This window comes from Crinia signifera, chromosome 4 (assembly GCF_055691185.1).
Source record: "Crinia signifera chromosome 4, ASM5569118v1, whole genome shotgun sequence".
NCBI lineage: Eukaryota > Metazoa > Chordata > Amphibia > Anura > Myobatrachidae > Crinia > Crinia signifera.
This window is the reverse complement of record NC_139220.1, coordinates 51,661,034-51,688,540: the sequence shown is the minus strand read 5'-3', so window position 1 is coordinate 51,688,540 and position 27,507 is coordinate 51,661,034. Positions and strand designations below refer to the sequence as shown.

The 27,507-nt window shown below is 41.3% G+C and overlaps 1 protein-coding gene across 2 annotated transcripts in view; it reads right to left on the bottom strand.

Moving 5' to 3' along the window:
- Nucleotides 1-620: 620 nt before the first annotated feature.
- Nucleotides 621-27,507, bottom strand: part of SPARC (secreted protein acidic and cysteine rich) — a 45,501-nt gene continuing 18,614 nt past the window's right edge. The window contains exons 1-10 of one of the 2 annotated variants that reach the window (XM_083181750.1): nt 27,249-27,388; nt 13,567-13,636; nt 13,425-13,478; nt 13,241-13,334; nt 11,001-11,122; nt 8,904-9,024; nt 5,542-5,675; nt 4,286-4,434; nt 2,334-2,482; nt 621-1,388 (exon numbers count right to left, since the gene is read on the bottom strand). In XM_083181750.1, coding sequence (XP_083037876.1) covers nt 1,360-1,388; nt 2,334-2,482; nt 4,286-4,434; nt 5,542-5,675; nt 8,904-9,024; nt 11,001-11,122; nt 13,241-13,334; nt 13,425-13,478; nt 13,567-13,623 — 909 coding nt within the window. In that variant the 5' untranslated portion in view covers nt 13,624-13,636; nt 27,249-27,388 and the 3' untranslated portion in view covers nt 621-1,359. Of the gene's footprint in view, nt 1,389-2,333; nt 2,483-4,285; nt 4,435-5,541; nt 5,676-8,903; nt 9,025-11,000; nt 11,123-13,240; nt 13,335-13,424; nt 13,479-13,566; nt 13,637-27,248; nt 27,389-27,507 lie in introns of those variants that run through there. The other variant, XM_083181749.1, reaches the window with a different exon arrangement.

Below are 27,507 nucleotides of genomic sequence, written 5' to 3'. Positions count from 1 at the left end.
AGCCCCCGTCTGCGAGGTGAATGGATGCCACACTCAGGCATCCATTCACCTCCTCCCTGCCTCCACTGCTGTCTACACAGTACAGGTTGTGTGCGCCACCTCCCACCATCCAATCTGCGGCCGCTGCGGTCCGGAGGTTGGGCTTCCCCCTTAGATGTAAACGGGAGCTGGGTCAGATCACCCGGCGTACCCATTTTCACTGCCCTCTACCCATGTCTTTCCCATGTTCCACCCTGGTCAGAACCTTTAAAGGGACACGGGTTAACCCCATTTACACCATCGCTGACCTAGGTCCAGGAGGGAAAAACACAGGTTTTTGTGGCGGTGTAAAAGGGGTATAATAGAGACTGTGAAATCAGACATTTCAGTAAACGGACAGTTTCTTGCACGACCAAACAGCGTAGAAGCAGTAAATGTACTACCTGGTCATAAATAAGCCCAAAATATTTCAAAATCTGATAACTTTTGGAGTATGCACATCAGATCCTCAATTCAAAAAGGACTCTCCATTGTTTTATATGTAAGAAGAAACTATAGGAATATTTATGATTTATTTCAGTCTACACTGTAAAGCAAGTGACAAAGTGCAGTTTCTGTGAATTAAAAATATAAAGAAGAGACATTTTTGAATCTTTTATTCTTTATGGAACCTCTGTTTCGATTAACTTACTCCAAATGGTTTAAACCAAAATCAACATTCCAGGTGATAACCCTCTAGTGCCCGGGTCAGACAGGACCTCACCCACAGCCAACTCTAAAATAATCTCCTCGGTCACATATCCAAACCCACCACCTGCCCAACCCCTGCATACCAGTCAGGGGTTAACCCCTTCATTGCTAGAGTTTCTATACAATACTTAGGGCGCTACTCTAGCAGGGAAGGGGTTAAAGTCCTGCTTTAACACTCGCATCCCATTTTTGGGTAGCCATGGAATAGAATGAGAGACTACGCAACAAGAGGGGTGAAAAGGAAAGCTTCTACCTTTTTTTATAGCTTGGAAGCTGGAGATTTAAGCCACTCTATTACATTTTTGTTGTTCTAGAAAGTGTGAAAGAAGTTGGAAGTCAGGAGTTGGACAGTTGGAGAAAGAAGAGAGCTAGACGTTTGAACTGGCCAAACAATGGATTTCCGAGCTAGTGGTGAAATGCGTTATCTCCTCCATCGCTAATGCGTCTTGCTGCGTTGCGTCTTGTTCTCCGCACCATTAATAGAATCTGTTCTAAGTTAGCACCTTTTTGTTTTTGTTTTGCCGCCCAACCCCGAGAGACAAACCTTACAAACTAGAATGTGAAAGAGGAGATACAAAATAAAATATTACACAAATAAATTCCGTTGAGACAAAAATCCACTGTGTTCACTTAGACGATCATGTTTTGGTCCACGTCCTCTGCAAAGAAAGAAAGAATAATAATATGTGTTAGTATCGTTTTATGATCTTAATAGTATGACTTGTAGCTTTCCAAATAGGCATGTTTAAACTTAGTATCCAAGTAGTTCTAGAGCCATAAGTGGCTCAACACCAAAAAAAAAAAAAAAAAAAACATTTTACAGAGTTGCAAAATCAAACCAAACCCAAAAGCTGTATAAGAGAGTAAATATGTATTATGACCTTTAATATTAACAAAAGACTAGTACGGTCAATTACAATCTTATGTACCACACCTCTAACCTTTCTCTGTGTAGATAGGACAACCTACATTCTTGGGGAGTGGTCCAGAATATCCAAGCATCCTGCAAGGTTAGTCTGACTGCTGGAAACCCATGGTTGTGTATCCTGTCTACTAGTGTATTTATAATGGGTGCAGTGTGTGCATCCAAGGTCCAGGGGGGCGCAAGCCACCCACCCTGCTCCCCTTTTTTCTAAAACTTACCCTCTGAAATCCTATGGCAGTAATGTTACAGAAATCCCCAGGAAAATGATGCGGCAGACATTTTTCCTGGTATTTTGTGCATGTGCAGTAAGACAATCACTGGAAAAATGTCTGCCTTGCAACTTTCCTGTAGACCCTCGTATGTACAGTAGACTCTTGGACAGCACTAGGGTCCTCTAGTGATGGGTGTTGGGGGTGGCCAATAGATGGGTGTTGGGGGTAACCCTATGCTTCAAAAGCATACAGTAGCTACTCCCTGGAGTGTGACTACACCCATTATGGTGCCATTAAACATAGCAACCAATCAGTTGTATGTACAAAATGTATGTATGTACAAAAATAATATTTATACATATATAGGAAATGGGCCTTGACAGTAGTCATTTTATGAAGTCATATCCATCTAATGATCTAATACTATGCACTACAACTTTGTTTAACTGACAGTAATCTCTACTTACGGTCCTTAATTCCAAAGCACTTGGCCCATTCGTCCAAGCCAATGTATTTGTCATTGTCGAAATCGCATTCCTCAAAGAAACGGGTTGTGCAGTGTTCCATGGGTATCAGAGGAGCACGGAGAGGAGACAGCTCAGTGTGGGAGAGGTATCTGTGGATAGAATATGTTACATAAAGATTCACTATATGTACAGAATACATATAACACAATCCAGACTGAAGACAGAACCTATGACTTTGAGTTTTTATTGCGTAATTTAATATTAATGCAATTATCATTGTGAGTCTTATGTTTATGGGCTTGGCCTTTAATGGGAGCTCTGCATATTTTTTAAAATTTTCACAACTCGATTTGATAGTAAGATGATTAACAAATTATTTTAATTAGCTTTTCTGCAGAACAATAAGTTTTCAAATCAATCATATAATCATTGGTTAAATTATATAGGTTGTAAACAGGACAGGCTTTAATGCTCAGCGAGATGCAAAAGCCAATCTGTGCCTGCTATAAACTAAATGCACTTCTTCTCTCTAACTTCTATTGGTCCCAAGGTTTTGTAGAGGTTCCTTATGGTCTATTATATGATAGCAAATTAAAAAATATATATGTAATTGATCTGTACTCAATAAACACATAAATGTTATTCAAATTAGCCATTTATTTAATATGATTTTTTTTTAAATCACTAAACTCCAGTATATAATATATGTCACATGCAAAGAAACACAGTTTCTTAATTTCACAAATTGTCATACCAAAATATCTGCAAATAAAATAGCTGTTCATAGATTATCTTGTTAAGTCACAGGCAACAAAGAGAACAAAAAATAAAATTCTGTATTATAATTCAATTTTATCTTGTATTATATTTTGACCCAAATTATTTTTTGGCTATAAAATTAATTTTGTAAAAAAATAAATAAATTGTTATATATATATATACACATTGCAGCCCTTGGCGATGGGCTGCAAGCTTAAATGCATTGATCAGTTCATGAACTAAAACCCCATTATTTATTTGATTAATTGTATACTAAGGTGAGTTAGTTCATTATGGAGAGTGTTGAGTCCCTGTATTTGTATATATATATATATATATATATATATATATATATACATATATATATATATATATATTCCAGGAGTCCAGATCAATATATAATCCAAACTGAAGGCACCCACCAATCAAGTCTCAAAGAAGCTTTTTAATACATCACCATCATATTCAAATGTTGACGTTTCGAACCAACAGGTCCTTTGTCAAGACAGAAATCCACACATCTATACATAGCTATCTTTCACGCTGATGTACAGATGTGTGGATTTCTCTCTCTCTCTCTCTCTCTCTCTCTCTCTCTCTCTATATATATATAAATGTATTATTATCATAATTATTATTTTTATTATTATTATTATTTTTTTGCTTAGGTAAAAGTTAGATTTTGTGTAACAAATGTTTTATTATCTTGTTTTAATTTTTATATCACATTCGCAAAATGAAAAGACTTTTGTGGTCCAACTGCAAGGTTTTGTACATTTAGCAAGTAATAAAGATATTTGAGTGTACAAAGCCTCATTTATGTAGCCTGCCAAATTATGTTTTGTACATATAATCAGTTCAGCAGATAAGTTTTGCCGGTACTTATGTATTATCTGGACTCCCATGTTAAATGCACCCCATTTTTTCATACCCCTACTATCCAACTACGCATGGAGTTGATTTTATATAGTGTGGCGAGCGCAGCGAGCCACCGTGCCGGAAGCGTGGCGAGGGGACGCGGTCTCATAAGAAAAACGGGAGCCCAGATATTACATAAGTACCGTTTTGCCCAATGCACATGCACAAACATTGTTTCACACAAACTACTGTACCTAGATAATGGGTGGTAATAACCAAGGTACCATAATTGACAGACCTAGAATTTAGAATTACCTCAAAAATATTGTACATACCCATCAATGGGATGCTGATCCAGTTGTCCAAACTGCCAGTGCACAGGGAAGATGTACATATTGTAATTCTTCTCAAAGTCGCGTGCCAGCAGCTCCATGGAGTGGTCTCCTGCTTCCAGGCGCTTCTCATTTTCGTGGATCTTCTTCACCTGGTATATAAAGATACATAATTTTGCAGGGGAGCTAAATTGTAGGATGAAATCTCACATGGGATATCTTGTTTACATTTTTTGGACGGCACCGTGTTCTACGGTTTTCTACGGGGTATTCAACGTGGATACTGGGGGTATGACGTGGATTGTGGGGATATTAACCATTGTGTAGCTTCAGGGCTCCAGAAGCACTTACGTAGTTTACGTAGGCAGCATAGTGCTGTATTGGTATTCTCAATACAGCACTACGTAAACTACGTAACTGCCGCCGTGAAACTAAACAAATTCCAAAGTAAATTTGCTTAACAACAAAAATACAGCAACACTTTCATGTTAGCAACATTGTACAAAATCTGTCTATACCTGTATGGGGGAGATTTAGCAAAGACTGGAGACATAAGTTATCAAACAATTAGCTTCTGTCCTTTTTCCAAGCAATGCGTGCAAATGACAGTTAAGAGCTAATTGGTTAGTACTTAATCTCTCTCCCCAATCCCTATAACTTAAACCTCTTTAGAGATGTTCATATTTCAGAGGGTTGAATTCACCCACTGGCAGCTATAGTTTATAATGTGGAAGTTAAGAATGGATTTTTTTGGTTCTTGGTTTATGAGTTAGAGGTAAGCACTTGGAACATAATGTTCACCTTGTGGCTTTGGTATCCAGCCAACCTGAATGCTTTGCTATGGAATAAGTCAAAAATATCCAGCTAGTCCTAGCACTATATGAACTACACGAAAGTTCCACCACATCTAGTGCATAGCAGGAGGACATTTATTTACTAAGAACCACTTATTATGTGGTCCATGGGCACATTACTAGTGAATTAAGCATTAATGAGGCATCTGGAGCATGGTTTGCCTCGTTCCCTTGTCAAATGTTTACATCCTCTTCCAACATAAAAAATATAAAAAAGCTGGCCCAGATTGGGTCCCTGCCATATTCCGCATTCTCATGATGTTTCAGGATACAAATGTTTCAGGATACAGTTTAGTTGGTGGCAGTTGATGAGTCCAAGAACATCTCCATCAAACTGCAGCAAGTGATCATGGAAGCATCATTGAACTGCATGTTTTGGGCAAATGACTAGTCAACTACTCTTACCCTCAGCTTCTGCTTCTCATTGAGTAAATTGTTGTTCTCATCGCGCTCATACAGACTGACCAGGACGTTCTTGAGCCAGTCACGCATACGTAGAGGGAACTCGTTGAGCTCAGCATCCACACAGGGTTCAATGACTGTAAGAAAAAACCACAGAAGAAGAATTTAAAATGTGGCTAAAGATGTATGCTAAGAAGTCACCTTAAGAAAGCTTTCCATTGTATATGAAATGTAACCCAAATGGACACCAATGACACCAAGAGTGGTGGAGTCTTAGTAGCTGGTTCTCGGCCAGATCCCATCCCTTTGTCCTCAAACATATCAAATAATGTCATCAAGATGGCCATTGAAGTAATACACTTTTGCACACATCCGTATTTGGCAATGTTTAGGTCCTCACAATCTCCCTGAAAGACAGATTTACAGGGCCGCCTTTGTTGCGGCAAAGTCTGTAGCCTGAGGTTCTGATACTTCACAGAGCTTTCTTTGTCCAAGAAGGAATGTCTATTATTCCCACTCTTGTTACTGACATACTAACAGGGGAAGAACCTCCTTTAAAACCGAGCTCTTGTTTCCCATCTGCACTTATGAAAGTGGGGTAGAGTATCAGGTTTTTTTAAGAATTAGACTGGTGTCCAATCAGAGGCTGAATGATGTAACATTGGGGAAAAAACTAACACAAGAGCTAACTTTTCTATACCTACTGAAGCTCTGTTAACAGTACAGATAAACTAGGCTCATACCTACAGTAGGCAGAATGGAACTGGTTTCCTGTTAAGTCTCTCTCTCTTACAATAAAACTCTGTGTGTGCATGTGTGTGTATGTATATACAGTATATATATATAAGGATTAAACTCACTTTTTGCTTTCACAAATCCGAGAGTGCCGCCTGATTCCTACACCCTGCATTGGGGCCGCAAGGTCCGTACTGGAAGGCACCGGGTCAGTATACGACTGGACCTATCATTGGCAGTGCCGGCCACCACGCAAAATATATATATATATATATATATATATATATATATAATGTCGACTACATGGAATGGTTTGGTCCAAAAAAGTAAGATTGTACCATGTTAATGGAATATTATTAAAGACGCATTGATTTACATTGGTGAGTACCCTCATTGGACCCTAATTAGGATCCTAGCTAACTTCTACATATAAATAAATATATATATATATATATATATATATATAAATATATATATATATATGGCAAACAGTTCAAAAACGGACGCACTCACCGGTCTTCTTTTTCTCTGCACTTTTAATCAACATGAATAATTCATCAAACCATGACAGTGGGTATGGTCAACGTTTCGCTGATGGAGACAGGAGAAGGGGTCTTGACAAAGGTCTGGGAGGGACCAAAACGTTGACCATACCCACTGTCATGGTTTGATGAATTATTCATGTTGATTAAAAGTGCAGAGAAAAAGAAGACCGGTGAGTGCGTCCGTTTTTGAACTGTTTGCCATATTATATGAAGCACCTATTGGATTAGGGCTTCTGGACTGACACCCCGGCTGGTGTGCTTAAAGGTGGAGAGTGCTATCCAAAACGGATGGATATATATATATATATATATATACAGTATATACGCATATATTATACAGCTGAGTGCCGCACCACCTTCTCTGTCTACCCTGCTTGTTGCAAGCTGTGAGGGCACCAGTGCCATTACAATCCATCAGCTTGGAGTGCCGGTCCCATCCAAAGATTATACACACATATATATATATATATATATTTTATTTTATTTTTGTCCCCCTTTTCACTTTTTGGGGGTTATTCTGGTTGATTCACAAGGCCCCCCCTTCCACCACAGGTTCGCACGCAAGGCATGCAAATGGATGTTTTACATGCAGACCAGGGTTAACCTCTACAAAGGTGCTCAAGAACAGTGTCTCGCACGGTGCACCATATTCCGGTAGTGTCAGCGTTATGAGGCGGGATGCGAACGCATCAAGGACTTGCCACGGCCCGGGCAGGCACACGTTGTCACCAACCCCACCAAAATTTCAGCTGTGGAGCATCTCCTCCATCAGAATTGTCGGGTCACCACATGTCGGATTACCAAGCACATTAACCTACTGTGATTAGATACAATGCCGCTACAGAAAGTTTCCTTTTCATCTGGGCACACCTTATATTATTCCTTTAATAGTAATATAAGGAATTAAATACTTGGCGCACATTTGCCAGATCCAAAGCAACAAGCAGAATGTTCTACTTTGCACTTTGCAGGCTCAGACACATCTATGTACTTTAGGAATTAATCCCTAAGGGAAGCCTTGGTTCTCATTGGCTCTAATGGTTATAGCGCTGAGCCAGCAGGAAACTGACAGCTGACTCCTTACAGTTGGATATCTTATCTTACCTCATGGGAGCTGAACACGCTCTAACTGGCAACCAAAAATACAATAGCCTGGGGCCCAGTTGAAAAATAGCAGTGGAAAATTGAGTATGGAGCTTAAGTCACTCAAACTATAAATTATACTTTATTCTTTTATTGCCATAATCAGAAAGCATGAGACTACCGATGTTGTACATTTTGTTTTATAGATAAGATAAGTGATGTCTCAGCTATGTTCCCAATAAAATAATCACCTTGTTTATTTGATCAGGTTTTTCTCTCTGTTAACATCTATGTAACTAGCTGATCAGTAGGTTTACACTAGATAAGGGGCATTAAGGCTAAACCATTGGCACGTGTGTCCAGACAAAATCATGTAGATATATCAGTACATCTAGGAAATAGATGGTGTAGACTGCCGTGCGCACCAGCTGCTAGGGAGAGCATATCAGTACATTTGCCTACCATGCTACTTCCTATTACTTAGAGCAGTGTTCCCCCATATCTAGAGATGCCCAAACCAGTTTACAGCCACCACCAGCTCAACTGTTATTTACTGGTCTCTTCTTTTCATGTAAAGGGCTAATGTTTTTATTTGTGTAACCTGTGGGGACCAGTGTGATTGTTTTTTTTATATGGGGGCCAATAAGTTTGTTTTTTTCCTGTGGGGGCCAATGTGTTTTGCCCTGTGGGGATCTCATGGTGTGCCTCGACATTTTAAAAATCTTATTTAGTGTGCCGCAAGGTAAAAAAGGTTGAAAATCACTGACTTAGAGCATAGCTACTGTAGGTAGCTTTGTTTAATAAATTGTTCATTTTTTTAGCCAAATAACTTTAAATACATTATAGGGGCCCCATAAAGAGTAACTGTCACTGACCAATCAAAATTACAATTTTGCCAAATGCATTTAGTTCCAATAAACGGTGTGAGGAAGTAGTTCAGGGACCACTGAACTAATCTATAGGCGAATGGTTAGATAATTCACTGGGTATATAATAACTCACATTTGCATGGTCCAATGTAGTCCAGATGCAGTTTGTGTCCCTTCTTGGTTCCTTCCAGGGTACATTTGGTGGCAAAGAAATGGCAGGAAGAGTCGTATGTCTTGTTGTCAGTACCACAGACCTTTAAGAGACACAGAAGCAGAAAGAAGTTACCCCATTTTATAGAAAAATGCTCTCTTTCTCTTGATTATGATATTTTCAAAGCAGAATCAAATATATTTTTTTAAATTTAAGTTTATGTCCTTTTTTAATAATAATAATAATAATAATAATAATAATAATAATAATAATAATAATAATAAGCAGCTATAATTTACTACTAAATTGTACCTGCAAAAGACCCATTTTATCTGTACAGTACCTACAGTATAGTGGGACTCAATCTGCATGTACCTACAACTGTACATATAACCAGACATAAGATTCCTGTATGAACAATCAGACATCAATTGCCTGTACCTTCAATGGGACCCAATCTGCCTGTACCTGTACCTGCAACCAGGCAAAACAAAACCAGCCTGTATCTACAAACAAACCCGATTTACCTGTACCTTCAAGCGAACACAACCAGCCTGTACCTAAGACCAAAACCAACTTACCTGCACCTGCATCCGAACAGTTAACCTTTAAACCTGCATCCATTTTTACATTGATTTGTTTGCCAAATCTAGCATAGCTTGTACTGCAATTCTCACCTACGGTAACTCTCCCGCCACAATTACTCTTACTAAGATACTGTACTATAGTTTGTAATATTTATGTCTTTCAAATATATCAAAAGGTTTAAAGCCACTCAAACCATTGTATTTACTCTGATCTCTGCTATTGTGATAGCCTAGCAACCAAGTACATTATTCTATTGATATTCAAACTATTTAAACTCTTGGCTGTAGTATCATAGATAGTATAATGTTTGTAATACAAATGGGTACCTATCTACGCAGAGTCCCTTTATTCTAATTGAAATCTTACCCCCCTCAATGTTTACTTTAACGAAAAGTGTCTGTGGACCCAAATTAGCAAGTTCTGAATTCTTTATCTGTTTTACTTTAAGTGGGACATAAAAGGAAATATGAGCACTAGACTTAATACTGTATATATTTGTCCAGTGCTAAGTATGGGGATTATTCAGTCCAGATTGCTGTGCGCGATTTAGTAGCACCCTGCAATCACACTTTCATACCTCCCAACTTTGGCAGTTCAGCAGGCGGGACGTTGCTGCTGCGCGCCAGAGTCGCGCCGAAATTTCAGGGGCGTGACCTAATTTGGGGGCGTGGCCTATACTCGTGGCTCTCCCGCGAGGCCACGCCCCCATTTTGCCGCTATGGGGGCAGGACCCAGAGGCTCTGTGAGCCTCTAGCCATGCCCCCAGCCCCCTGACTGCGGGAATAGACTCTGTGCGCATGCGCACAGCGTTTATTCCCCGCTGCTTAGCAGCTGACAGGGGGGACTCCCAACAGCCCCCCCACACCGTGGGACACTGCCGCCCGCGTGTGGGACAGCGGGACAGGCCCTGACAATCGGGACTGTCCCAATAAAATCGGGACTGTTGGGAGGTATGCACTTTAGATAGCCGTTGCCCAGTCTGATTAAAAGCCTGACCCGTGCAATCCTGTGAATTGCTTAGCAAGGCTTGTAAAATATAGCACATGCGCAGCCGGGTGATTAGGTCTGAATAATCCGCTATAAGAGGACTTTATATCCACCAAATGTCTCCATTTTTATGGGGCAGTCTTGATACCTTCCAGAGAAAAGGTTGCAGCCTACCTGTGTGTTGACATGGCTGCAACTTAGTTGGTTGCTAGTGTGCTAGTTGGGTTGGAAGTGGCCTTGATGCATCAGAGTCATGGCCTACTGTATACTGCCCCTTTATTATTTATATAGTATTGGGAGGAATAGGACAAACATGGAAATCAGTGTGAAGGAATAATGGGTTAAACACTAGACCGTGATTAGACTTTTTTATTTATTACTTGAATATTATTAGAAGGGTAAATTTATCAGAAGCCTTTCTAATAGCTCCGATAGTAGTGTCTAATTGTCATTGAGTGGAGTGGTTACATGGTTACATTCATGCCTGTGCAGAGCTTCTCTTACCTTCTCAAACTCTCCTACGCTCTCGGGGCAGGTGGATGGGTCTTGGCAGACACACATTGGAGTATTGCTTTCATCTACTTCACACACCTTCCCGTGTTTGCAGTGGTGGTTCAGGCAAGGATCTATGGAAAAACAGTGTTTTATGAGATAATGTTAGTGTAATGTTCTCCAACAGTGAGTCATTAAGTTATCAATTAATGACATAAATATAGGTTTAAAGAATTCGAAAGACCACAGAAGTCCAAGTCTGACACGTACAAGCTGTATGCCATATTTACCATCTTACCAGTTACCTTATGCACGACTAAAAGCTTTAGCTCAAACTTTGACCTCTCTAACAATTGTTTTTACAGAGAATAGTGGTGGAATTTGTGTGAAAGATGTGAAAGCAACCACAGTTATTATGAGCATTAAAAAAAAAGAATTAATTATATCCTTGTTAACTTTTGAAAACCAACAGTCAAGACAGGTATCCTTCAAGTAAACAAGACAGGTATCCTACAAGTAAACAACAAAGGTATCCTTCAAGTAAACAAGACAGGTGTCCTTCAAATAAACATTTTAACAGCTATTCAATCTGTTCAAGATGATGGAAGGAAGCTATTGGCCAGTGACTTAATGGGTCCCTCAAATGATCGGCTAGTTCATGACTTATGTCAAATCATTTTAGGTGGAGACAACTACAGTACACACTGCAACTCTTTCCTATTAAATGAACACACGCCGTTTTTGAAAATGACATTTAGAAATCATCTGAATGGTACTTTATCTTTCTCCATTTTATCGCTTGCCAAGCTAAATATATCTCCCCCTGGGGCACGTTGACAGCACTGGATGTGTGTAATGGGCCTAGGCAGGTGGGGTATTTTGTCTCTTGATTAATCATCTTCATCTTAAATTGATTGTCTTATGCATGTCTGCCAACACAAACTGATCTGTGGTCTGTTTGATCCTCAGGAAAGTGGTAAATGAAGTGTAACTTCAATAGAGAAAGAAATACATTGAATGTGGTATGCTTCTAAATATTCTTACAGTGGCAAACGCAGGATTTTTAGAGGGGGGTTTCCAAATGTAATCCACAATCTCGCACTCTTGGAGTAAGTACGGGAGTCTGGGGGAGGGTAACAGCCCTGAATATTGGTCTTTTTATACAGTGTATACTGTACTATTAATATTAGGAATTAATATTCAACTTTACAGATGGGCTGTTTCGAACATTTAAATAAGATAAGTGGTCAGGAAAAGTCTAAAAATATCATAAAAAATACACAAACAGAATAGAACCAGTACTGCACTTTCTAAATTCACAATATCCCACTTCATGGTCAGGCTCCTGTCTCTTCCTCCTGGCAGCTGCTCTCTGGTCCATTGCGATGTTTGATGGCACTGGTACGCACATACAGTAAATGTTCTTTGAAAAGCTGTTACACTAGGCATGTGCAGCAGTCTCTTAAACTGTATGATGTGGTGACAGCTCTACTGATCATATTATATACCAGTGCTATTGTTGTCATAATTTAAGGCACTTGCCAACCCCCCCCCCAACCCCCCCCCCCCCCCCCCGCCCGGGTTGGCCTATGCCTTGCAGAAGTAAGAGACACAGGGTGGGATGTTCTAACATCCGCTGCCCTGTATTGCCGGGAACCGCATTCTTAATAACCGCATATGCTCTAACATATGCGGTTATTAACGCAAGGGACAGCTCTTGCAATAAGAGCTGTCCCTTGTGATGCGGCAATGGCGCTGGACTTCCGTGTCTGAGACCCGGGCATGCGCAGTGCACGGCGCCGGCCGCGGGGGCATGCTGGGAGGGATCCATGATGTAGAGAGCCACCGTGCCCACAAGGGGCTTAGTTGCGTTCACCATGCTGTCTGGGTCCGGCCAGTCGGGATCCCGACGTCAGGCTAATGACTGAGTGTTAACCAGTACAGCAGGGCAGGCCAAAATGGTCCTGAAGGTCTACCAACAGTACATGTTTTCCAGACCACCTAGCTGCTGCACAGTTGTAGTGATTACTAACTTACATTTTCCAACTTGTGCTGCAGTGATTACTAACTGACATGTTCTACAGATCCACAGGTGGTCTGGAAAACATGAACTGTTGGTAGCTCTCGAGGACTGGTTTGGCCACCCTTGCAGTACAGTATAGTCACCTGGTTATATGCTGTTACATCATCATACCTGTGCATATGGGTCTTAAATATTTTATATGGCGGTTTTAGGAATTAACCATACTTACTCTCAGATGTGGCTTCCTCTTCCTCCTCTTCAATGGCTGGTTCATCAAACTCTCCAACCTCTACCTGCACTGGATTTGCTCCCACCACTGTCTCCTAAGAGGATATCAAATACAATTGTAACATACAGTAGTCCAAAGTGACGCTTGGTTAACAAAGAGAGAGATTGAATGAATGCAGTCTTACCTCTGTGACCACATCTTCTATTACCTCTTCCTCTTCTGGCAAAGCATCCTGTTGCTGATTAAAGATAGGAGAACTTGATTATTGAATCAGGAGATACTGTACCAGCACTATTACCTTTCATTACAGCAAAACAGCAACTTACAGGTGCAGCTAGTGCTTTACCGGCCAGGCAGAGGACGAAGAAGACCCAGACCCTCATTGTGTAGACAAACCTAGAGAAGGAAGAAACACAACTAAGTATATCTTGTAAGTACAGAAAACCAAAATCTGTCAGAGATCTCATTCTAGGGCTATTATTCCTCAATGAGGGCCAGTGTTTACATGAAGCTTTAGTGCCTTAGCTGGTGTGTCAAAAACTTACACTCGGCTTCGTCTCAATAAGAGCACATTGTAAAGAGCCATAAAAGGCGGTTAAAAAGCATTTACATTTCAGTTTCAAGTTCAGCATGATTCTGTATGGTACAAAGTGACTTCCTGTTTTGTCAGGGACCCATAGATAAAAAGTTGAACAACATTTAAACCAAGGTTAGCTACTTTTCAGCTGCACTCTCTAGGAGAGGACAGCCAGCTAGCTGAAGAAGGGGGTGGGGCCGATGGTCATGCCGTAAAGGGGGAGGGCCAGATGTGGGCTGAATATCTGTGCTATATTTGGGGAGTGGCCAGTGCAATCTTGTCATCGTGGCCACACCCCCCACATTGCAATGCCAGTATTTCAGGCATTGCAGAGGGGGGCCGAGGCTAAAATTATGCAATTTGGGTCATCGGGTCCCCGCGGACCCCTGCCGAGTGGGAATTGCAGGAGGCTTGGAGGATTCCGGGAGGCTTGCTCGCCTTCTCTTGGGGCTGGGAGGCGGACCCGATTTCCGGGAGCCTACCGGCCATTCCAGTAGGGTAGGCAACCCTGATTTAAACCATTGGTTTCCAAACTGTGGGGTAGATTTATTATATGGCGATCAGGGGAATCTGCGCTATCCCTGTGCGTTATAGCCCCTGATCTATCACACCCGCTGAGCGTTTACTCTAACGCCGGCGGTGTGGGCAGGAGGCATAGCGCAGGGGCGATATTTTGAACTGCCCTCTGCCTCCTGCCAGATTTATGAACGGTCAGCATCGCTGACCGTTCCACCGCCTGCAGCTGTCGACTTCCCCAGCTGCAGGTGGCGATGCCCTATACCTAACAGCAGGGACAGCTCTGTCCCTGCTGCTGGCGCTGAGCTGCGCTGGGATCTCGCAAGACTAGCGAGATCCCGCGCATGCGCAGTGAGCCGGCCGGGGGGAAAGGAGATGGCGCATCAGTATTAACTGATGCGCTGTCTCCAGGAGGGACATCGCCGGAGGGGGGAGTTAGCGCTCCCCCACTCCGGCGGCAAGATCTTGATAGATCTTGTCAGTGTCCCCTCCTGCTTCGCCTCGCTAATGAGGCGAAGCAGGAACTGTTATAGCGGCGCGATAGGCGCCGCTATAATAAATCTACCCCTGTGTGTCATAGCTCACTAGGGTTCCTCAGGTCACTTGCAGGGGTGCCATGGGTTGGTGGTCCAGGACCACTTCAAATAATGGTCAATGTAACAAGCAAAACTAGTGGACATAACAAAGTGAATCCTGTCCCTCACCACATAACTGAATCTTCTTGATTGAATACATTTATTAATAAAAAACTATTGGACTCGGGGTCCCGTGTAAAAAAAATCTCATACTCTGGGCTGGGCAATGGGCAGCGCTAAGCCGCTCGGTAGGCAGCAAACAACCACTGCTTAGCAAGCTGTACTAAATCAGATCCTTTGTCCTTTTTCTCTTTCATCTGAAAAATCTGTGACCTCAGGCAAATGGTAAAATATGAGTTTCGTTATACTCAGAGATTTTAATTAAATGAGCTGTGTGGCTGTCGAATTAACTGAATGGTGGATACCTGGATGCTAATGAATGGTGAATGTTCCAAGAGGCCGTAGTAGTATCCATCAATCACAGTATTGTACTTTTCTCAGTGATATAACAGAGCACACAGGGAACTGTATACATCTTATAACGCTTTCAGACCGGCACGGGACTTTGAAACGGTTCAGTCCCGGTGCGACCCTGCATGTGCAGTCTGTTAAGATCGCACAAGCAAACCACCAATATTGCCGGTTCGCTAACGTCATGTGGGGGCGCGTCAAAGTGTCATCGAGGCTGGGGGAGGAGGCAGCGCTTAGAGCTGGCGCTGCTCCAAGCACTGCCTCCTCCATAGTGTGAACTGGAAATGGTTAGCTCAACCCGTTTAACTCGTTCACACTGTACAGCAACAAGGCAATGAACCAGTAAGAAGTTAGAACCCTTCATTTGACCTGGTTCATATTGCCGTGGTGCTACCGGTTAGAGGTAACCCCTTTCACATCGCACAAATTACCATGTCGTACCGGCATGAACCGGGTCATTTTGCGCGATGTGAAAGGGGTATTAGTATTTCTTAGTAAGCACAATAACTAATAAGTACCTCGACTGCTGGTGTTAATTGTGTCACTGAGCACCAGATAGGGGGTTTATCTACTCTCCCCGGAGTTTGATACTCCCAGACATTCATGGAGAGTAGACAAGTATGATACTTACAGCTTACACAATAAATGTAGAAATTACATAAATAGGTGAATGTACTATGGCTGCAAAATAACATGTGCGAGCACGTGGGGATCACCCCTTAGATTTGCCTATGTTGGTGAGTATATATTAATAAATATCATTAAAAAGTGCAATTAGTACAACTTACCCCAAAACAATGGAAAATAGTCAGAGATGCAATTCCAAAATTAGGAGGGACCGTAGTGCAGAATATTGTTCAAGATTTCGATTTTTGCTGTTAGCAGGGGCACCAAGTAGAGGGGGGGGGGGGGATTTTCCCAAGCCCTGGTCTGGTGGAGGGGCCCGGAAGGGGCTCTGGTCCTACCCCATTACCTTTTTTTAATTTATTTATTTATTTATTAGTAGTTTCTTATACAGTAGCGCAGCATATTCCGTTTCGCTTTACAATAGGAGACACTGATACAACACACTGTGAATTTACAGTCAATAAGTAAGAGGGCCCTGCTCGCAATCTGAAGCAGGAACTGCTCTGTGCTGGGCTGCAGTGTGGCCAGGGAGGTGCCTTAAGAACTATTTTTTGTATTTTATTTAGGGTGTGAATGGCCATGCCTCTCATAATTAGTACACCCCCCAGATAAATACCTGGGCCAGGCCAGGCTCCCTACTGCACTTGCTGTTAGGAATGGTACAGGCCAAATAGGGCTTTCTGCAACAAACATATACTGTATATACAGTGTATATATATATATATATATAATCCAAAGAAGGGCACACAGTTGCTGTAACGTTGTAAGAGACGCTGTGGTGCACAGAAAGCAAAGGAGGTCATCCACTTGATATAACAGATGAGAGGTACAGGCACTCTGCGGGCTTGCAGAGTGCCTGTCTTCGAGCCTGAAGACGAGCAATAAATGCTTGAAACGTTGCTTTAAAACCAATGCTGACTTAAGTGTAATTTGTTAATAAGACTACTCAAGCCCGCAGAGTGCCTGTACTCTCATCTGTTTTATATATATATATATAAATCCCAATACTTCTCACGCGCTTATATGCTAATGTTACCATTCAATTCAATTTTAGGCTGCTGAACCACAAAGTTTCCTGAGGGCTAGGAAACGAAAAACAACAAATATCTCCCCAATAGTGGTATAGCGCCTGTTACTCTAAAATGTCCACAAGTTCCATATAGATCAACAAAATAAATGAAGGTACTTTTCCAAGAATACATTCTTCTTGGAAAAGTATCTTCATTTATTTTTTTGATCTATATGGAACTTGTGGACATTTTAGAGTAACAGGCGCTATACCACTATTGGGGAGATATATATATATATGGTACTTGTTTCCTAGCACGGCCACAACGATCATAATCGCGGTCATCGGGGGTAAAATCGGGGGTAAAATCGGGGCCATCGCGGGCATCGCATGCGCAAAAAAATTGGGTGCGATGTGCCAGACGCGATGCCCGCGATTTCCCCATAGAGAACAATGTTAAATGCCTCAATTTACCCGCGATGACCACGATTTCCCATAGGAAACAATGTGAAATGGCTCAATTTACCCAAATTATCATAGGAACAATGGGAAATGGGCCAAAAACACCCCTGAACATTGAAATGTCCCCCCAAAAGTAGTTTACGACACCACGTGATCAACGTGAACCCGAAGCGTGGCGAGCGCAGCGAGCCCGCGAGGGGCGGCGGTACGCGTCCACCGACCTTTTCATACTCCTACTATCCACTAGGGCGTGGAGTTGAGAATAGAATAGTGTGGCGAGCCCGAAGCGTGGCAAGCGCAGCGAGCCCCGCGAGGGGACGCGGATACCTGTGAAGCCCGCGAAGGGACGCGTTTACCTGTGAAGGTATCCGCGTCCCCTCGCGGGGCTCGCTGCGCTCGCCACACTTCGGGCTCGGTGGCTCGCTGCGCTCTCCACACTATTCGATTCTCACTCCACGCCCTAGTGGATAGTGTGGGTATGAAAAGGTCGGAGGACGCGTACCGCCGCCCCTCGCGGACTCGCTGCGCTCGCCACGCTTCGGGTTCACGTTCATCGCGGGGTGGCGTGAACTACTTTTGGGGGGACATTTCACTGGTCAGGGGGTTTTTTGGCCCATTTCCCATTGTTCCTATGATAATTTGGGTAAATTGAGCCATTTCACATTGTTTCCTATGGGAAATTGGGGTCATCGCGGGTAAATTGAGGCATTTAACATCGCAGGCCACTAAAATTACCCCCGATGGCCAAGATTTGTGGCCGTGCTAGGAAACAAGTACCATATATATATATATATATATATATATATATATAATTTACAGCCGATGCCCCATATATCCCAAGTGATCTGCAGATGTATGCTCTAGTGAGTACCCAGCTTTGCTCTTTTCAGAGGTGCATTGATTTGCACAAAAAAAATGTCCATCTTAAAGCAATCTTTATTTGTATACAATTGAATCCTGAGGAATATAGCAGTTTATTATTAAGTAATATAGGGGCAGATTTATCAACTCTTGGAGAGTGATAACGTGGAGAGAGATGAAGTACCAACCAATTAGCTCCAAGCTGTGATTTTTGAAACACGTCTTGTGGCAGTTAGGAGCTGAATGGTTGGTACTTTATCTCTTCCCCCAAGCTTTCTGCCCCATAATGTTCATCTATTCTCATGGACAAGTGGTCAGACATATACAGCCAGCAAACTTTCTTTCATGCTATTGACTCTGGCCCATGGCTTTTCCTTATGCTCTGTCTCAAGATGAGATGACTTCATTTTCTGTTTTCATGTTGTCTGGGTGGAAATTTCCTGCCACCACTGGCAACACTCTGTACCCTTCCCATCCCTCCCTTTTCCCTGACAGACTATGCACAGGCTGGGTCACCCTGTTTTATTTGGACACTTACTGGCACTAAATACATTTCACTGAGAGTACATTCCGTATGTCCACAGCTGCAGAATAAACACTTTAATCACATTTCAGATCAGAGCGTGAAAACAAGTTTACTGCCCAAAAGCAACAGCAAGTCAGGACTGACTGTGTTACCCCCCTATATATGCAAGCACCGTGTTGAAAGGCCCCTCTGCTAGTTCTACAAGCCTCTCCATGGGGGGGATTTATCAAAGCTACAAGAGAGATACAATTGTGAGAGATAAAGTACCAACCAACAAGCCCCTAACTGTCATTTTTCCAAACAGAGGGGCAGATATATTAAGCCTGGCGATAAAGAGGAGATAAAGTGAAAGGAGATAAAGCACCAGCCAATGAACTGTGTTTGAAAATGACAGTTGGGAGTTGACTGGCTGGTGCTTTGTCTCCTTTCACTTTATCTCCAGTTTATCTCAAGGTTATCTCTTCTTCAGGCTTAATACATCTGCCCCAGGGAGCTCCCAACTGTCATTTTTCAAACACAGCAGATTGGCTGGTGCTTTATCACCTTCCACTTTATCTCTTCACCAGGCTTAATACGACAGACCCAATGTTATCTCTCTCAAAGCATTGATACATAATCCAGAGCAGAAGTTATCCAACATATGTCTTTATTAAGTGCTGTCTATGTTTTAGCTTTATATATATATATATATTAATATTAATATTTTCTAAATTGTGTGTTCAAGTAGTGTTTTCCCAGTGTAACTGAAAAATTGCATTTTACATTGGCAGCACTGAAAGCCGGCCCACATATGCACATCTGCAGACTGGACAGGCCTGGCAAAGTGGTAAGGTAACCTTTACTGCTCTGTGCCAGTATTATTTGTGTATCTTATTATAAGAGCAGTATAGTGTTATTAACTTGTCCTTTTGTAATGGTTTCTTATGTAATTTCTGGATGGGCTCTTTAGTCTTGGTTGCCCCCAATGAACGGTTCTCGAGACAGATGTACTAAGCTTCAAAAGTGATAAAATAGAGAGTGATATACAGCCAGCCAATCAGCTCCTACCTGATGTCACAGACTGTGTTTGAAAAATGTCAGGCAGAAGCTGATTGGTCGGTTGTTTATCACTCTCCATTTTATCACTTTTGAAGCCTAGCGCATCTGGCCCACCATCTGTTAAATCCATTGACAGAACCTCAGCACAGGACTTTATGTGTTTTGGTTGGAGGACTGTGAAGAGAAACCATGTCCTGTTGCAAACAAACCTCAGCTCTTCGTGATCTCAGTGCAAGGAAAAAACAAGTTTATTTCAGAAGAGTAAACCCAATTTATGAAAAGAGACTTATTTTTTAGCCTAGTCTATGACTGGAAATATTTAACTTTGTAAACTTCTGAGAAATACACATTGGCCATATTCATCATGGAAGATGGAGCTAAGGTTCTCGTTAACCCGTTCAGTTAATTGGCTACTTGTGCCTTCACTTCAAAGGGTGGAGATGGATTTTTCTTGAAGAAAAACTTCTTGGCCATGAATATATGAGCTTGCTTTTGGAGCCTCGCTAACACAGACTTTCATCTAGGAATATCACACCTAGAACTTTGGTACTTACCGTATTGTATATAGCTCCACTTACTGGCACCGCCTCCTCTATCAATTGGAGGCTGGTTTCAGATTACCATACACAGTAAGTAGGTACTTATGTAGTATCTGGGCGTCCGATTTTGTGATTGTATGCCTTACCTTAAGGCATACAATGAGATGCGATGCGATGCGATTCGATGCGATTTTGCATAGGATTCAATGTTAAGAAGGTCCTGTTCACTTCCCCACTATCCAAGTGGGCATAGAGTTGATTTTATATAGCGTGGCGAGCGCAGCGAGCCACCGAGCCCGAAGCGTGGCGAGCGAAGCGAGCCCCGCGAGGGGACGCATATTTATTAAAAAGTATTCTGTGTCCCCTCGCGGGGCTCGCTACGCTCGCCACGCTTCGGGCTCGGTGGCTCGCTACGCTCGCCACAGGTTTATATCCAACTCCATGCCCACTTGGATAGTGGGGAAAGGAAAAGGACCCCTTTTTCCCATTGAATTCTATGTTAAAATGGACTCAGACCATTTTAACATTGAATCCTATGGAAAAATCTTGACCATCGCATCGCATACGATTTGGTCGCATGCGATGCGATGCGATCCGATTTCTAAATCGGACGCCCAGATACTACATAAGTACCCAGTAAGTATTTAATCCTCTCCCTATACTTACGTGACAAAGAATGTGACAGAGGTGGATATGTACTAAGCCCTGAAGAGTGATAGAGTGGAGAGAGATCAACTGGCAACTATTCAGATCATGTCATTTTTCAAACACAGCCTGTAACATGGCAGTTAGGAGCTCCACTTTATCAATCAGCAAGGCTTAGTCCATCTCCACCTCAGTCATATAAGTATAGGAAGAGGAATAAATAGTGGAAGGGACCCAAAAGAGCCACATGAGAAAACCTTATGGTCAAGAACCACAAGAACATGGCTGCTCAGAGTCCATTTTCTGAGAACCACTGAAAATGTTCCTCACACTGCAAAAATGCATAAATTACCAAACCAACCCAATCAGAGCTAAAGACCATGTTATGAATAATCATTTATTAGAAAAAAATCAATAAATAATAAATAGGCCCCATAAAGTACTAGAGTTTAATGGGCTCATATGACACCATCTTAATGGCAGTGAACAGAGGAAAGCTAAAAAGATAAACTGGCTGTTGTCTATTGGGGAAAAGGAATTTTTTTTACCCTTTTGAGTACCAAGTGAATTTGTCAAAATCGGTGTGAAAATTGTCAAGCAAGAATTTTTATTCATCACAATGACCTGTAATGTTTACCTTATATAAGAAATATAATTTTTTTTTTTACACATTTTTTATTTGAATTTATATAACAAATGTGAGCGATGCCAGCATTTTGAGCAGATCTTTTCATATCTGTAACAGAGATGCTGGCATTCAAAGGGTTAACTTTGCACACCTCCTCTGTGCCGCGCACTACACGAACCTTTAAAGCCAATGTTAGAATAATATAAGAATTGAAAGAATGATTTTACAAGAGCCTCCATTTTATCTGTTGTACCAGAGAAGTGCTAACTTTTCCTTGGTGAAAAACACCAAAAAATTCTCGAGCAAGGATTTAAGCTGCAGGAAATTTATTTTGGTCTGTGGCCCAAATAAATTCCACCTGTAAAAAAAAGCTGTGTGTGCTAAAGGCTCATCGCACTCACGTCATTGCTTGGTGTACAAGTCATAAAACAAGTCACATGGGAGAAATGACTGCGGACTGAGATTTTGGGAGAAGTACCACAGAAAAAAGTTATGTTTAGAGAAATGTCTTAAAGTAACGTCATTTATTTTTGCCATGTTAATTTGCCGCTTATCCACACTATCTGCCTGAACATAAGAAACAGGGCCAATTTCCTGTCACAGTTGCAGTTATGTTGTATGTAATTCTTATGTAACAGGACCTTGATGGTTATGTATGAAATATAAAATGGCCGCTCGCCAGTGTAAAAGCATCTTTAAAAATAACATGTCCTTCAGTTTGTCTAATTGCATCTTATTGCCACCATGGTGCAAATGTTTGAAAAGGAAAATAATTGTACTGGCCGAGTGAGTGACATTCTTTATGTAATTAAATACTTCACACACAGTGTTTTGCTCTCTATTTTAAAGGCCAGGGTTTGATGTGTAAAAATGGGCCTGGCATATATTGGCATGGATGTGGCATAACTTGCGACTTTATGATCTTGGAAATCAGGAAAATAATGTGTACAGTATGTATATATGAGAAGGGGGCAAGGTCAATCGCTAGTCTCCATCTCTATGGTCTGGCTCCACCCTTAAAAAAATACTGCGGTATAATAAGGGTACTTCTTATTGTACTGGACTCAGATATGAGCTCCTGATATGCAGAGACTTGGCTAGTCTATTGATGTTACTTGACTACATCATTATTTTTGGTTTTATTTAAAAATAAAATGTCAGGTTAATTTTAAACAAGTGCTGAATTACAACCATGTTTTTAAATATATAGCAAGAGGACACAGTGAATGTTGGGATTGTGGAAGACATCACTAAGCCCCGCCCCCAGGGCTAAAATTATGCGACTGAGCCATTTTCGCTCCACCCCCTCCTCTGAGACCCGCGGATTGCGGCATTTAAATCCGGGAGGGTTGCCCACCTTTCCGGGGGGGCGGGAGGGGGACCCGATTTTCGGGAGACTCACGGACATTACGGAGGGTAGGCAAGCCTTATTTAAATTCATAGTAAAGGAGCCTGTATAAGGCCTCTGTCAAAATCCCTGGATGTCCTGCTAATATAAGAGGTATTTTATTTAAAACAAGTCCATATTTCAAACAATGTGCTATATGCTTTGATAGAATAATGTTGTGGTGGTAATAATACATTAAAGAGTAAAATTAGATTTTAATTGTAGAGTAAAATCACTGTACTAATAAGTATTAGTACAACTATAAATGAGCATTTTTCTGAAGTTTATGAAAATGTGCTGCACAAGTCTGTCCCCGAATTGAGTATCCTGAATTGTCGCAGTATAACCCTCTATAATTATGCACATTGCAAGGCAGCAAAGGTTGTAATATTACATCTGTCAGCACAGAGTGACCCTTGTTCAATGTTATGGGCACAAAAGCAATCTATTTTAATAAACTGAATCCTCACTCTAATGTTCAAAGGTTCAAAGATTTCTACCTACTAAAGTGGTTCCTCCGTAAACTCAAGGAGGTGTGGCCTAATAACAAGATGCATGGTCACGCCCTCTTCAAAAAAAAGTTGATCATTGTGTGCGATCAGTGTGTCACAGCATCAGACAGAGGTTTAGCAGCACAGCGTGTACTGTGCCGACAGAATAAAAGCCCATGCTGTGTGTAGTGGACTAGGGCCCCCATCAGACCCCTCCATCAGGCCTGGGCCCTCTCCCCCTTCCTTTCAGTGACCATGATTGTACCTGACATCACATCTTGCGCTGTCAATCAACACTGGCTTGTGCATGGAGTGTATGGGCTGTTAATGAATAGCCTGCGCACATCACTATGCACCAATATACTTTTATACATATCAGCCGTTGGCTGTGCTAAACCGCCTACAAAATATTGGCCAGTGTGTACCCAGCTTAGGTTGCTACACAAAGGGTTAGATACATGCACTGCAGGTGGGGCAAAGTAGCATGTGCACACAGATTTAGACTTGGGTGCAGAGTAAATACTGTATGCTTTTGCATGAATCTCACAAATGCTGGACAATTTTAAATGATAAAATCCCTTCGGCGACATGAGGTGGCAATTAATAAAGCTATGGGGTACAATCCAGTTAGGTCAAGTTGGATCATGCACGCTATTCATATGGCGAGGTCGTACAGCGACTGTACTTGCAAACGAATTCCAAACATTCATTTTATTTTTAGAGGATCTAAAGTTTTTTTTTTATTTTCTTTTTCATTTTGTTTGAAAAAATTAAAAGTGGCCTCAAATCACCTCAAAATCAATTTTTTGCATTTTCATTTGATTGAAATTTAAAGGAAATGAATTTACTTTTTACCAATTTTTTTACTTTTACCAAAAAATACACAAATCTGCCATTTAAGAGTGTCCAGTATTTATGTTTATGCCCAACAGCCTTCTATATGATTCTGCTAATGTCTGGGAAGGTCTCCCCACTTTTTGATGCACTTCTCTCAGGTCGCACACCCTCAATGCGGCTATCCTGAATTGGATCTGGCGTTCATGGGATACGTGCATTTATGTAACGTTGCAAGTTTCATAAAACAGACTCACACCTAATAGGATTGGGCTTGGGACGGTTTAAGAGAGGAGGGGTCCCATGTGCACACTCTGAGCAGACCCCTCCTCTCTCCAGCACAGTAGACTGTGCATATGTGCAGGTCCCTGAAATAATGGTACCGCCATGTTCCCAGCAACTACTCTCTATTGCACTCATGCATTATATATGCTGCACTTGATCAAAACCCCGGAGATATGGCCAACACACCATTTTCCGAGTGATTTTTGTAGTGGGAGCACCAATGTGGGACTCCAGATAGGTACATAATTAAACATTGGTGTAGAATGTGCGTTGTGGGGCCCCCTGAACCAGGGGCCCTGGTGTACTGCACTTACTGCACCCATTACAGATATAGCTATGGACTGAGGGGTAGATGAATGAAGCAGTGATAAGGGAGGAGAAGTGATAAAGTGCCTGATAACTTTATCACCGGCCAATCAGCTCCTGACTGTTAAGTTACAGGCTGGGCTTAAAAAGGAACAGTTAGGAGCTGATTGGCCGGTGATAAAGTACCAGACACTTTGGGCCAGATGTGCTAAGCTTCAAAAGTGCTAAAATGGAGAGGGATAACCCACCAGCCAATCAGCTCCTGATTGCCATGCTACAGGCTGGGTTTGAAAAATGTCAGGCAGGAGCTGATTGGTTGGTGGTTTATCATTCTCCATTTTAGCACTTTTCAAGGCTTAGTACAGTACATCTCGCCCTCTATCACTTCTTCTCCCTTATCACTGCTTCATACATATACCTGTGAGTCCTATGACTGGACACTGCACAGCTGAGGCAATAGTAAACAGGAGAAAATGAAGTGCTTAGCTAATATGTGTTCCCTCTGACAGCTCATTTGTTGGGAACATCCCAGACAATGATGATGGGACTGTGAAGGAGGACCTGACTATGTTTCCCTAACAACCAGCATTCCTCTGTGCCTGAGTAATGTGAGAGGAGAGCCTGCCAGGGTGGAGCTGGGCTTACAGCAACTCCGAAAAGTTGTTCCTCTCTTCCACACAACATCACCCCCCCTCCTCCTTTCTTTTCTCACATCCCACCCATCCCCCCTTTTCTGCCTATGTGGCAGACAATGGCTGAATTAACCCTTCTCCTTCTCATAGCAGGACCTGCCACGCACTAACAATTAAAAGTATATTTCAATTGTGTGCTGTCTGTCACCCATATTGTTCTATTAAGAACGATAAATATATATTTGTCTTATATAGACTGTCACTGTCAGTATACATACCCATTGTTATGTACAGTTCAGGCAAACTCCCAAGATGAACAATTAAATGAAATATAAACAAATCAAGTACAATTATTGGTCATTCATTTATTATACACTATGATGTCAGATATACCAAGATCAATTTCTCTGATCAATATTTAGGTTTTTAGCTTTAACTAACATCTATATTTATTATTTTTCTAGTTCTATTATAGTAGTATATACACTGATTTTATATATATATATATATATATATATAGATAGATAGATAGATAGATAGATAGATAGATAGATAGATATAAATATAGATATCTATCTATATATGTGTATAAATATATATATATATATATATATATATATATATATATATACACATATACACATACACACACAAGCAAAAGTTATTTTTCTGCTATACTCTATTGACTTATTGTGCTGCAAGTGGATACTTAAAATACCTAATTGCATTCCTGAGATGAGATAAAATGGGATCTGCAGATTTACACCCCCCCCCCCCCCAACCTATTATCGAACACACAAGACATATAATTCCAATCCTCTCCCAATTGCACCCTTTGTAATTAATATGATACATATTTTTTCCCCACTTGCTTGGAACTGATACATTGTTTCAAATACACAGTTACAGTATGCATCAAAACATTCCAATAGCACATTTGTATTTTGCGTTAATTGTCCATTTCAAACACTCTTCAAAATAAATGGTTTAATGTACAATGACTAACTGCTGCTGTAACCTTGCAGGTAACAATGTAATACTTATTGTTAGGGTAGAGCTTGCGGAATCTCTGTCTCTGTCTGTCTGTCTGTCTGTGTCTCTCTCTCTCTCTCTCTCTCTCTCTCTCTCTCTCTCTCTCTAGAAGTCATATACAGTATAGCTGGCACAAAAGGGAAACTAACTCTGTTGCTATATAAGATATAACAGTACATATGCAATAATACTATTCAGCATCATATCAATGCTAATTGTTACACTCAGTTAATGAACAAAATGTTTTTAGAGTAAGTAGCGAATTTATATAAATTATATATATATATATATATATATATATATATATATATATATATGCATTTATTCTCTGAACTATAATTACTGCATAATCCTTAATACTTTACTGTTCAAATGTGTTCACCTGAAATCACACATAATCTTTTCATGCTAATAGTAAGATACAACAAGCTGCAACAATTTCCTATCTACTGTACCTGCTATACTTCTATTCCTGTGACAGGACCTTATCTTGCAGTGCTAGAGGACAGATAGGGAGCCCAATAGTAATACAGGTAAATGCAATCTGTGCAGTTAGTTATTCCATACCTTGGGACAAATGAGGAGAGTGCCTCAGTCTCTGGTACAGTCTGAAGTAATCTGAAGGGTGCAGGACAAGTTAGCAGAATGCAGAAATAGGGTGGGTGGGACTCTGCTGTCTGTCCCAGTTTCCCTGTTTTTTTTTTTTTTAATGGAAGGCTGTGCTAGCCCCATCCTGCCCCCCTTTCAGTCTTATTCTAAGGACACAGCCAAAAGTGCAAATAATAATAAAAAAATAAAACTTGTCCAGACCAGAGCAATCTGCAGA